Source organism: Urocitellus parryii, chromosome 4 (assembly GCF_045843805.1).
Source record: "Urocitellus parryii isolate mUroPar1 chromosome 4, mUroPar1.hap1, whole genome shotgun sequence".
In the NCBI taxonomy this organism is placed as follows: Eukaryota; Metazoa; Chordata; class Mammalia; order Rodentia; family Sciuridae; genus Urocitellus; species Urocitellus parryii.
Window position 1 is genome coordinate 116,140,884 of NC_135534.1, and position 13,673 is coordinate 116,154,556.

Here is a 13,673-nt window from a genome sequence, read left to right on the forward strand (position 1 = left end):
TGTGGGCCTGTGACAGATGAGTGGCTTACCAGGGGCATCTGGACTAAACAGGCCGCTTTCCTGATTACTGACCAATAGGGGTGGGTTCTTAATTTTTTCAATGAAGAACAATTTGTAACTTTTGACTCCCAGTAGGAAAACTAGTTTTAAAATAGCTAAATATTGAGAGTTGTCACTTCCTGCCCCAAATCCTGGTTGATACTGAAATATCTGAGAACTGGCACAGGGCTAAGACTGGACAGCCTGTTAGGCAGTGGGTTATAGGTTGGCACTTGGCTCAGATCTATAGTAATTCATCTCATGGATACAGACTCTACTGAATATCCACAAGGCAATTTACCACATATGGCTAAGTCTAGAGGATCATTCTTTATTGGTTATTTTATTCTGAAGATAGGACATCTGATATGCTGTATGAGAATCTTAAAAAATGTTTTTTATTCAGACACCCTTTCGGAGGATTCTGAGTTAAGAGGCCAATTTGACCTCCTTGGGTCAGCACACTGGGTGCCAGGCCACAGAAAAAAAGCACATATTCCTAAGAGCCCTAGGGGCATCACATTTGCCTGGACTTTCCACAAGAGATCATGAAGCCTCTCTAGTTCTGAAGAGTTAAGTGTTGGAGCTGTGGGGAATTTAGTCAGGCAGTGGATTGTGGCACAGACAGAAACAGAATCCCTCCTCAAAAATTGGTATAAGAGGTTATGTCGTACAAATATCTGTCTTCTGGTTCAAATATCCCAAATCAATCGCGAATCAATTATAATTCATGTAAGATCAAAAAAAGAAACACATACACAAGAAAGTCTGTTTTAACCTGAAATAATTCTGTTGATATTTGAATTGCTTTCATGGGACATTTGCTTTAAACCACAAGATATCTCCTTCTCCAAGTACAAAATCCCTTCTCCCCACCCCCCACCCAAACAAACAAGAAAACAAACAAAACCCCAAACCCACAACTCAGCTTCAAATAAGTTTGGAAGAAATGAGACTCTAAATATTTACATATGGGGCAAGAAATAAATCACAAAACTATTTACAAAAATACACAAGCTTATATGCATTAACAATTTACACCAGTTCACAAAAATATTAAAACATAAAAAAACACTATATAAATTAAAGAAATCAAAAGTATGATCTAAGACTTCCTAGGGTGCTTCTCTCATGCAGGTCATGGTTGAAAAATCAGGTTTTGCTATCTCAGAATCTAAACTGTAAAACAATCATTTTTATTCTTTGAACATTAACGGTACTAATCAGATAAGAAAAAAAGACCCTCTGTGGACACCAACATTATCTTGCACATATTAAAAATACATCATTCCTGACATTTCCATTACACAGTACTGACAATCACATGCCTCTAACCATTTGGAAGAAACTTTCTGACATACTTTGACTTTCTTATTCATTTCCTTGCACTCTCTGTTCAGACCATACTTTGCCAACATACTGAATAGGTGACCTATAGGGATGGAACAGATAAATGGATTTTACAGGCTCCCTCTTGAACTAAAGGGGCAAATTTCAAATATACATCATAAGCATCTATTTCTGCTTCAAATGTGATACCCACTCTTCTATCCCAACTCACGTTCATGGTCCCTCTTCTTCACAGAAGTAGCTCTAGAATTTTTCAACCTGACCTAAATATTTAAAAATGCTTTGCCTTCCTAAGGAATTGTGCAGGCCTTACCCTTGGGACCTCCCAGGGAGTTCTTCAAACTGAGCATTTAAAATATGTGAATGAAAAGAAAATTTATACAGTAAGAAATAAGGCTCAGATTAAGTTTATTATAAAGAATATGGCATCCTTGGGACTCTTAGAGTCCCTAGCCAGACATCCAGGGAATACTTATTTCAATCAAACTGAACTGTGAAATCAGAGTTTTTTCAAAAAGATAAAATCTGGAGACATGGCTCAATAAATTAGGGGTTTAATGCATAAGGCAGTTCCACTTCCTTGATCATAATGCTCCATGTCAACGTTTGAAAGTAATAACATTCAATTACTGTATTTGTGAAGTCACACACAAAGGTGAACAATGCTGAGGTAACCTGGCTCACAGTGATTTGCCATCTGATTTCTACCCCACATATTAGGAAGGAAAAGATGTGGGCAAAGTCTTTCAAATAACTGAATCCAAAGTTAAGGCTGTTGCTACATAATTAACTAAACTATTGATTTTATCTAAAGTTTGTGTTTCACACTTATACCAGTAATCTGAATCATTATTCTATATTCAAAATATTTACCTGATATTTCCAAACCCATAGGACATTATTAATAAAGAAGTTGTTCTGAGGAATTAAACATCATATTTATAAAATTGATTTTAGTTTCAGGAATAAACAATGTGTGTGTGACAACAAATCCACAGATATTAAAATTGGCCTGGACTTCATTCACTACTTCTTTCTGGGCCCTCAGTTACTGAAGCCATGTGTCTCCTAGTTACACCAGCCCCCTCTTGCTAACATCCAGACTGCTGGTGAGAACTTTCAGGGCTGGTATGATCTCCAAGGAGCAAGGGATTGCCTACTTGATATTGATAAAAAGATGAATAAGGTTAAAAAAAAATTAGTGCTGCATATTCACCAGAGATCCAACTCTTCAATGTAGCACCCAATGTGTTTGTGTGCCAGATGGAAGCATCCTCTCAGGTTTCCTAACATAAAAATTTTCTAACATCAGTTGGGCCTGCACTCTTAATGTAAAGGCCTAAACTTCTACAGACATTTCACATATTGGTTTTTCAAGATCTTTACTCTGGTCCCTCTGATCAATTCTGGGGAACAAAAGAAAACCTTATAGAGTATTTTCAGATATAAATATGTTGCTCTGAAATTTTTTGTTTTCTAAATATAAACCCCTAAAATGTAATCACATGTTTTTAAATTAAAAAAAGAGGACTGGCATGAATCCTAATCTTTACACAATTTCACAGCAATAATAGCAGCATAATTTTAGCCTCATAAAAGATTTCTTCTTTTGCTCTAAATAAAAGATAATTCCAAGTTCTAAAAAGCCAGAGCAGCAACCATCCAGTAAATGGAATAAAATCTCCTGTGTATTCTATAAGCTGAACATTTACAATATGTGAATGTATAAAACTCAAGTATTATCACAAGTTATGGAATGGAATGACAATCTTAGCTCACACAGTAAATATAGGACTGTTCTGCTAGTCTGGTGGACCTGTGGTGGGTAGGCTGGGAAACAAGAGTAGAGTTAGGCTAGACAGATGTTCTGTTCCTACTCTGATAAGGAATGAACTTTCAAAAGAAAGTCCTAGATATTAAACATGTTTAACATGTCTACAGAGTTATAAAGAGCTATACCTGAAATGCTGGTGTAGATGATAATTACAGTAAGACCGTGATCATATGAATATAGAGTAAGCAAATACTGAGTGACTCCTTAGAACATTATGGTAGCTGCTGGAACTCCAACTGGTGACATGGGGCTGTGTACTTGGTGGTTACTGCAACAATGACATGCAGTACTCCTAGGGAACATATACTCTGGTTTAGAAACAGAAATTATCACATAAATCTATATTCCTGAAAACAGTCATAACACGCTGTTTTTTTCTTTAATGGGAAAAGGTTGCTAATTTAGAAGAACAAGTACTGTTAACATTTTACTGGAATCCCAATTTACTAAATATTATTGGGCAGGGGGAATCTGCAGTCAGGCATCACATGAAAAGCAATGATACAGCTTTCTGGTGTTAATAAAGTTAATTGACAATAAGAATTTCACATTCTTTTGCCTCAGATGTTTCCCTAAATTCTAACTTGAAAAATCCCTCCTGTGGTGACATGAGCTTGCTCACTGTGAAGAGACTACTGAATGTTTAAAGTCTTAAATTTCTTTATGTTTTAATTATAATGCTCTAATTGTCTGACTTACCTGAAAGATAAGGGAGTTTTCTCCACTCTAATTTAACATACAATCAAAAGTTAATAAATTATTAATATAGGATGGCTAAAAAAATAATTTAACACACAAGCCCCTTCTTGGTCAAGATGAATGAAGTGATAATGAAAAGAAGTGTCCATGTGGGCAGGCTGTGCAGCCACTGATGGGGGCGTAGGAACATGACAGTAAATGCAAAAACCCACCAGGAAATAGATGTAAACTGCTCTGAACTAGATAGCAAGTGCTAAGAAGAAAAGACAAAGTTAAATTTAAATTCAGTTAAAGGCAGTCCTCAGGCTCTTATAAATTAGCCCTATATGGCAAGTACGGTCTGTGACAAATTTCTTTACTAGGTTTTCAACACAGTGCTTTACAATCATTCAGATCTCTTTTAAAGACAAAAATGACACAGTCTATAGATGAAAGAGGTGGTAATGAAGCAGGAAAGGGCGGGGAGGATGGTGATTTGTTTACTTTTATTATATTTTCTTTTTAACGTGGTCAGGGGTTTTGTAGATTTTTTTTTTAATCTTTTTTGGTTATTGAAAAAAATAGAACAGTCCACTGTCCAGCAGAGGCTGCTTCAACTCTATTGCTCCCGGGGCTCATTCTGCATGAATCTGTGTGTCAGGATGTGGCAAGGACAACTCTGTGGGCAGGAAAGCCCCTTGACCCAATGCTGTAGCATATGTCCTGCTCTGTGGGTGGGCAAAACCAGAGGGCACATATGTTCCCATGCCCCCGCCTCCAAAGCCTCCTCGCTGGTGCTGGGGCAGGGAGTGGTAATCCTCCAGGTTGTCATACTGGGACACAACAGTCATATTGCTCTGGCGCTTGCTGTGCGTTTGGTACTGGTACAGCACACTGGGGTCCCTTTCCATGTTCTGGGTATGATGAAGTTTTAGGCTATGGCTCCTCTCTGGCTTAGGGGGTGGGACCATTGACTGAGTGAGGTGCTCCTCCTCTTTGTAGCAGTCTCTGGAGTGTTTCTCAGGGGCAGGTGGCTGCCTGGCTCGGGGCCGCTCCAGCTCTTTGGAGAGCCTCACTTCTTTGTGGTTCAATCTTAAGGACTCCTGCCCTGTGGTGTATTTCCCTCCAGAATTATGGTAGCTGCCTGGATCAGAAGTGTCTGGAATTGTTTTGGGCCCATAATCTAACTGGCCAGTTGCCTGGGGGTATGGTGGCCCATTTTTTGATTCACATAATTGCCTATGGCTTGCTTCCTGATGCACCCTGTGCTCTGGGAGACTACAACCCATGTCATGAAGCTTTCTATTCCTAAGGCTGCTTTGCTTCTGAGGGAGGGTTGGCTTCTCTGCCTGTATACTGCCATACCCTCCATGGTGGGGGGCTCTGTCAAACTCTGGCTCTGGATGCTTCCTATAGAAGCGGTCGTCTCCCTCAGGACTCACAGCCTTGGCTGGGTGCCGCCCCTCCTTTCCTTCTGCCACTGAGAGAAGTCCAGTTTTCCCAGGATCTGATTTACTGCGCAGATGGATGACATAGATCCCACCCAGGTCATCCTGCACAGCTGGGGTCATGTTGTCATACTGAGACATAACAGGCGCTTTCACCTTCTGCCGTGCACGGCTCTCTCTCCGGATAGACTGCATTCGATATTTTTCCATGTCCTCTAGATCCCACGAGGCATAGGTGTGCTTTACATCAGCAGGTGGAGGCATGTTTACTACATTATGGTCATTACCAGAGAAATAGCCAGTCATGTTGGTCCGCGGGCGTGGAGGCAAACCAGAGTAACTGTACAAGTTCTTGCCTTGTAGCCTGGGATTGTAGAAAGCAAAATCACGACTTGGCAGGCGATGAAGGGGCCTCAACTGTACTGTGCTATAGGCATCCACATCACACAGGGCCCCATCAGGACTGTGATAGGAACCAGAAGAACTGGAATATGGACTATAGCGATAATGGACCCGTCCATTCTCAAAGTAAGGCTGAAGCTGAGTTACATGATAATCTGAGCGGGCCTGGGAGGACTGATATGGCTTAAACTGGTACAGGGGCCTTGGGCAGTAGGCTGGTTCATCATCCGGGGGAACTTCTGTCCGTGAAATGGGAACAGAACGAATCATGGAAGATGGGGGAGCATGGAGAGATTGCACCCTCCGGATGGTAGGGTATGGTGGAATATCTTCAGGATAGCAAGCATTCCTAACTGAGGAGCTCAAAGAAGAAACATACTCCATCCGGTTGCACGGCTTGGAGTGGTGTCCAGACGTGTTTCTTCCCGGGGCCACATAGGTGTTATAACGAGGACCCATGGAGGCTGGTGGCTCTGATCGGGCACCATACACTTGGTGTTGCTCCAATTTATTATGATGTGGAGGTACACTCTGGGGACGGAATTGGCAGTTTGGAGTCATATTGAAATGCAAACAGTTTTCTGGACCAAAGGGCTCAGCGGTGACATCAGGCCTAGCAAAGGAGGAATAAGCTATTTTCTGAGAAGCATGCTTAGGTTGTGGGACAGGCAGTGGCAAAGGCAACACATCATCCACTGAGGCTGATGACGCAGTGACAAAGGAGTGGTAATTTGAACTGCTAGCGGTATCTGCACTGTTGGAGTGCATGGCGGCAGCCATCTTACTCTCCATTGTTCTGGTGGGGGGCATTGGTGCAGAAAAGCCACAGGAGTGCCCAGGGAAGGACTCGGCTCGCATGTGGAGCAGTGGGGCCCTGGTACTCTCCCGCACTTTCTCAGGCAGGCCTGGCTGGAGAGTAGTAGTAACCATAGGACACTGAGCAGCAGCTGCACAGCTATCACTGACAAAGATGGGTGCAGGGTCATCCACAGCTCGAGGTTCAGGTGGCCTCTCTGGAGCTGGAATTACTCCGTGAACCTATTCAAAAATGAAAATATTATAAGTCCATTTTTTTTACACTCCCCTTATGAAATCAAATGCTATTACATTTGTAACTCACAAACTGAGGCTATTTAGGTAGCAGCTTGAACCTTCCCAAGCCATGCAGTTGTACTGGACCTGTTCCCATTGGCAGGAAAAGGAGCCTATGCTGCTACCTGGTATATTACCATCTTTGGAGAACTGTTCAGGGTTTTCTCCATTTGTGATGGGTTTTAAATATGAGAGGAGGTTGCCTATGATGATGTCTTAATGTGAAGACCGAAAGGTTTGTCAAATAACACTGTCAAGCTTAAAAATAAACATTTGCCATACTGCTCTAGCTTAGTCTCAACATCAAGAACATTTTATTCAATAAATATAATTGATTCTATCATCTGGAAGTGATTCACAGTTGGACACAGTGAAAAGTTGTGAACCCCTAATACAGGGAAGAATACAAAAGTGACTTGTCCAAGGTGGCATTCAAGTCAGAGGTTATCTCTCTCCCTACCTTTGACCAACTCATTTGTGGACCCATAGGCCAAATACAATCCTCACAGAAATATGCAAATAAGCTCTCTCTGAAAAGTAATTGCTAGAACTAGCATCCTCCAAGGAAGGATCAGAAATTTAAGTCCTTTCAGTTGAAGGTGACCACAAAAAAAAAAAAAAAAAAAAAAAACCTGTGTGACAACTTTTAGCATTTTGCATATAACATTCTCTCCTCAAAATACATACTTGACTATGGAGCAATCTGCTGGTTAAGGTTGAGAAAAATAACAAAAAATCCTAATGTACTAAAATCTTCCATACTTCTAAAACAGGCAGAGATATCTTCAGAGTGAGGCATTTTCATTAAGTAGATGGGAATGATTGGCATAGTGTAGTTAAATGACTTGCCCAAAGTCACAGTGAGTCAGTGATGGATTTCCAAAAGGGAAAAAACAAAAAACAAAAAAACCCCACATGCATGACAGCTAAAGCCCAGTTTGTCTCATGTTATCCCTTTGTATAACCATAAAGAAATGTAGGAAGAAAAGGTACCAGGTATAAAATTGTAGTCATATGGTAACTGCTGCAGCAGCCAGGCAAAGGCAGAACCCTAACTTCAAACCAGAAGTATTTCATGGAAACCTGCCATAAGTGTTAAAAATTATGTTGTATTCAAATACAGTTGTTATCAAAGATAACAACACACCCTGCTGAAAAATGACATACCTTTGGAAAAGCATATTTCATCTCACCAACCTCCTCCCTTCTTACCTTGTGGGAATTATTCAGTCCTATACTGGTTGCAGCTTGTACTTGCCCCGCGACTGGCAGCTGCTCTGTGGTCCTCTGGGCAGGAGGTGGGGGGAGAGGGCGATGACTTCTGTGTGTGCGCTGAAGGGTAGCAACAGCAAACCCAGTGGCAGTGGGCTGTTCACTCACAGCCCAGCTGGCATCCCTGGTGCTTATTTCAGCTGTTGCTGGAGTCGCTGTCATGTAAGTCATGGTGGCTGTGCTGGTATTCTCTTCAGGGGACCCAGAAAGAGGACAGCTTTTGTCTCTAGGCAAATTTGAAGGCATGGAAGATTGGTCTGCAAGTTCTGAAGGGTGATGGGGCTGATCCACACTTGCACCAAGGTAGGAAGGAGACTGATCCCCGCTGTAGAAATGGACTGCAGACTGGTCCTCCTCTACGAAGGGGATGGTTGCCACAGTGGTCTTCCCAGCCTGGTCTTCAGGAAAACCTACATGATCATCAGACTTTTCTGAGTCTGTTAAGGGAACTAAAGTAATTCTGGCCTTTTCTGGGTCCCCAGATAAATAGTTTCGATGTAGATGGTTTCCTGGTAAGTCTACTTGGTGGAGCTGCTCCCCAGATTCATTTATCTTGGTATGAGTAGGATCCCCAACAGCTGTTGTCTCTGGGAGAGGCTGGTTGCAGTTTCCCAGTGCATTGTTCTGGAGGTGGAACTGCTCTGCTGGTAGATCTGTCTGGAAATAGGCCTTATCTAGAGAAATACTAGAGTAGGGACTGGGCAGTTTATCTTCAGCTGTAGCCCCTGCTATGTCTCCATAATTTGTGTACCCAGCCTGAGAAGTCCCTGGTCTCTTCAGTGACTGAGTAGAGGCTTGCTGCGCAGACTCAGCTAATGCTAGCGCCAACATTCGGGCGACATTTTTCGGAGGCGGTGGCGGTGGGATAAGAGAGACTGAACTGACAGGAACAGGCTCCTGAGGGGGGTCATGGGTAACTGCTCCTAGTGGGAAATTGGGAAAAAAAATGAGAATGAAAAGGTAGCTTACGTTATCCTATACGGAAAGCCAAACACTCCCCACTTGATTATTTAAAAACAGGTGCCTTCCATATTTCAAAATGGCAATCCATGATCTTCTATCCCACATGCAAATGCTGTTGAAAATACATCTCGTTTGGAAGGAAAACTAAGAGTGCTTAAAGGTTGCAAGCTCCTCTTGAATTGCTATAGAAATGGGGAGGGGGCTCAGAAAAGATTGCTTAGAACACAAGCTTCAAGGCTTATGGATTGTTACTAAGGCTAGTTTTCACACTGGATGGTATAGGCTGTTAACTTGTAAGGCTACAATAATGATATTCATTAGAAGAGAAAATTGATTCAAGAGCTATGAAGTTGTACAAAAAATTATCAAGGAATTCTCACTGTCCATACAGGTAAGGGACTTTTGTGATGGTCTGAAGCAGGACCACAAGCTCTTTGGGGAGTTTTTGTTTGACTGACTTTAATGTAGGGCTTGAGCCATCTGCCAATGCTCAGAGAAGCATTCTCCTGGATTAAAGGCTACCTGTGGAGCAAATTCTCTCTTAAAAGGCACAGATGGATTTACAAGATTGAAGATCCCTCTTAATTTAAAGAAAGAATGGAGGAAAACAAACGGTACCTGTCTGAGTCTGTCCAGAAGCTACAGCCTTACTCTGACTGCTTGAGACAGACCGCTCCTCTTTCCCTGGCAACTCTATTTCTTCAGCAGCTACCTGGTCCAGGGGCTGGATTTCAGGTTCACATCCTTCTTGGGCCTCTCTCTCATTTGTTTTCATCTTTACTATTTGGGTGGGGGATCTATTTGTGACATCGCTTTCTTCTGTGCTTTTGTCCCAGGTTGGAGATGATGCATTCTGAGCTGCAGTATTTGAGCCAATACTGATGACTTCTGACACCCGAGGTGGAAGGGTCACTGAAATTGGCTCAGATATGTTCATGGAAGGCGATTTGCTTAGTTTTCGTCCAATCTTCGGAGAGAAAGCATAGACGACCTTTTCAGTAAATGAGGATGATTTGGATGACTTCTCTTCAGTTGGGCTTAGGTCCAGGGTAAAGAATGGACTCAGTTTCTCCTGAACTGGAGAGACAGGTTCAGAACTTGCTGTGCTTCCTGGAGTCTGAGACTGGCTACCACCTGGTTCTACATCCTTTTTACTGGTACATGGTTTATCCTTGGAGTATCCTAATGAATCTAAAAAGGAAGCACCACTCTCCAGGCATTCTGATTCGGCCTTAGGGGGACTACACTGAAATGACATTGGATCAAAATCCAGGCTGGCTACTCCAATATCTGGAGGGCTCAAGTCAACATCCTCAGCTGAATGAGGAGACAGGAGAGCTGGAATATGCAGCAGCCCTACCTCCTCCTCACTCTCATTGTCATGGGGCAGATTATCATAGGAATTACAGCGGTTCCCCAGCATTTCTCCATTAAAAGAGGCAGACAGGGCATCACTGCTAGATCGGGGTCTTCTGGGTCGGAAGAGCTTGGAATCACCTAGTAAAAATGGACAACAATGTCAAAGTATGAATGTCACAGGATATATAATGCCATGAGAAGCCACCTACTTGGTATAGCAGTAACTCACCATTTAGGTAAGAAAATGCAACTTTTCATTTTCTTTTTATAAATTGTCTCAAGACACACAGATCATTGTAATAACAAAACTCCCCAACCAAATGCTAAATAGCAAGCACATTTCATATAATCAGAGGGAGAATGCAGTGCTTCATGGTTTTGATAAGAAAAAGGACCAGGACTCTTGAATTTTTATTGGTCCAACACTGACTCTTTGTGTGACTCTGGGCAAGTTTTCATTTCTTTTTGTCTTATTGTATCATTAGCCTCACACATGACTTGTAAGGTAAAATAAATCACTTTAGATAGCATTTTGGACATAAAATAGCAAAAAAGGTTGTTTCTTTGGAGGAAATATCCTATGCTACTCAAATTTCAAAAAAAAATCTTGATTAAATAGCATTAACATATACTTAAATGATTCCTTTCGAACACTTAATTTCATTTTTTTTTTTTTTAATTTATAAGACTAGGCCTTCAGTTTCTCAAGCAGAGCCCTGGGGAGTGGTAGTATTATGCAATTTTATGATGTTGCTAAAAGTCCAACTGGTAAAAATGAAACCACTTATTCTATGAAACTTTTAATTGCCATAGTGAAAATGTAATATAAGAAGTGAGAAGCTATCTTAACATAAATATATACACTGACATATCTACCACTTAAAAACGTAATCTTGACCCAAATATTATTTTCCACTTGACATGAACCTAGCCCATTGCTTTGTTTTCATAGATTATGCTGACTACAGTTTAATTAAAAATCTTGGAGAACTTTTCTAAGATTGTCAGCCACTCGGATAAAGTGATGTGGGAGCACTATGAACCACAAGGAAAATCACTGGTCCATGAAGATTTGGCAGTTAGAAAGGTTAATAAATGAAGATGAGAAAATTGATCACGATGATGATACAGGGATACTTGAAAAGCACATGATCTGAATATCAACAGATTAAGAAAAGCCCTTGGAAAATTAATTAGTTTTTGATTACTTTTGTAGAAAGGGCCTTCTTTATAATCTGTAGCACAAATCAAGGATCAAATAAAGTTCTTACATTTGTCAAAAAATATTGTATCTTCTTCCAAGTCAATGTTGGTTTAGTAAATAGTTGCAACTATAATTTAACTTCACTAAACAATATAATACACATTTATTTTAATATTTTAGTTTTGTTTGTCAAGTTACATTGCAATAAAACCTTTTTCATTGTTACCATGAAATCTTGGTCCCAATTTTAAACAGATCCATTTTACATTGCTTCTCCAAGTGCTAATTATCCTGGGACAATGAGACCAGCTATAATCAATCTGCTCTATGAAATTTAAGGTCAGGTTAACCAATTTGCAAGACAACTGGTCTAAACATCAAAATGCTTCACTTTATATTTTGTAGCAAACATTAAGCTCCCACTTGTGAAAGTTAAAGAAGGAGACAGTTGTGATCCCAGTTTTTACTAGGCATTAATCAATATAAATGGTTAATTTAAAACATTTTAGCCATTTTAATGTAAATAAATAGTAATCCTGCCAAAATACTGCTGCCATATTAGAACAGCAAAGAATTGTAATCTGAACAATACTAAATACTAGAATTCTTAGAAATGATAATCAATAGTCTATTTATTAAGTATATATTTATAAAGTACACCCAATTGCTATGTTCATGTTCTCTTATGAAAGCTATCATGGAATAAAACAATTGATTCTTTCAGTCTTACCATCAACTGCATGAAGAGAAGTAAGAGACTCTTCACTTTTTGCTGAGCGAAGGGTCCCTTCTGCCCTGCCACCTGAAGAATCAAAACCAAAAAGTGTTTAGTTTTAATTTTGCTGCATATTATAAAAGGGATCGGTGTTTTTCCTAACACATGCTTAAATTTCCAAGAGTGGTTGGCTGTACAGATTAAGAGTCACATTCAATTTACCACCTTATTATATAAAGTGTTGTACTATTCTCAAATGGTGTCCCATGTTCAACTCTCTTTTCTAAAGGATCATGAACTTGAGCATAGAGATTAACTAAAAGACTTTTCTTGTGTATTTCCTAAAGACCAACATGATATCCAGAGATGATATCACATTAGACTTACAGTGGCCCCACCCTTAGTGACTGGTGTCCTTACAAGAAGAGAAGACAGAGAAACACAGGGAAAGCCCTGTGAAGATGGATGCAGAGACAGAGTGATGCTGCCTCAAGCCAAGAAATGCCAGGAGCCATCAGGAACGGGAAGATGCAAGGAAGGCAAAGAAGGATTCTTCCCTGGAGCACAGCCCTGCTGACAACAGTAAAAGAATGTATTTCTGTTGTTTTAAGTCACTTGATTTGTACTAGTCTTTTACAATAGGCCTAGGAAATACTTACAGTAATTTCAATTACATATGGTGAATCTTATTTACTAGACACCTCCATCCTCTCTTATCCATTGGTGGCATTGAGGGCACTTCCATTTTCAGTCCCTTCTCCCTAATGGAGATATCACCCAACTCTCCTGTTCTTTGCCTACTTTCCTGACCACTTCTCACTCTATTCTCATGACAACTCTTCCTTTTATAGTCCTTTAATGATTGCTTTTCTTCAGAATTGTGTCTGTAATCTGCTTCTCTTCTCACCCTGCACCTATGCTTGAAACCCAATTCTTAGACCCTTGTTGATTAGGTGAAATCCCTACTTATTCTTCAATATTCAAATCTACGGTTATCTTTCTTACTACCAGCCCTGCCCCACAAGATCAGACAATGCCTCTCATAGATATCTTATACAAAACTGCTTCAATAGCTATGATTATGCACTGAAATTTATTTCCTTATACATGGGACTTTCCAATTAAGATGCTATAGGCAGTATGCTACCTTAATTTTCTTTCTATCTATAGGGCCTGCTATCAAAATACCTAAGACACACTTGGTACATGACTACAAACTGAATGAATGATGAATTAAATGAACTGAACATTATACTGCCAACATTACCTAAGAAAAAAATCCTTTCTAGATTCAGAAACTATTATCAGAACATGAAT

General features: G+C 40.4%; 1 protein-coding gene across 1 annotated transcript in view; it reads right to left on the reverse strand.

The window, feature by feature from the left end:
* Window positions 1-955: 955 nt before the first annotated feature.
* The window catches only part of Arhgap32 (Rho GTPase activating protein 32), a 227,475-nt gene continuing 214,757 nt past the window's right edge, over window positions 956-13,673 (reverse strand). Inside the window, exons 20-23 of the mRNA XM_026392440.2 lie at window positions 12,372-12,443; window positions 9,697-10,575; window positions 8,056-9,038; window positions 956-6,789 (exon numbers count right to left, since the gene is read on the reverse strand). Coding sequence (XP_026248225.2) covers window positions 4,537-6,789; window positions 8,056-9,038; window positions 9,697-10,575; window positions 12,372-12,443 — 4,187 coding nt within the window. The 3' untranslated portion in view covers window positions 956-4,536. The remainder of the gene's footprint in view (window positions 6,790-8,055; window positions 9,039-9,696; window positions 10,576-12,371; window positions 12,444-13,673) is intronic.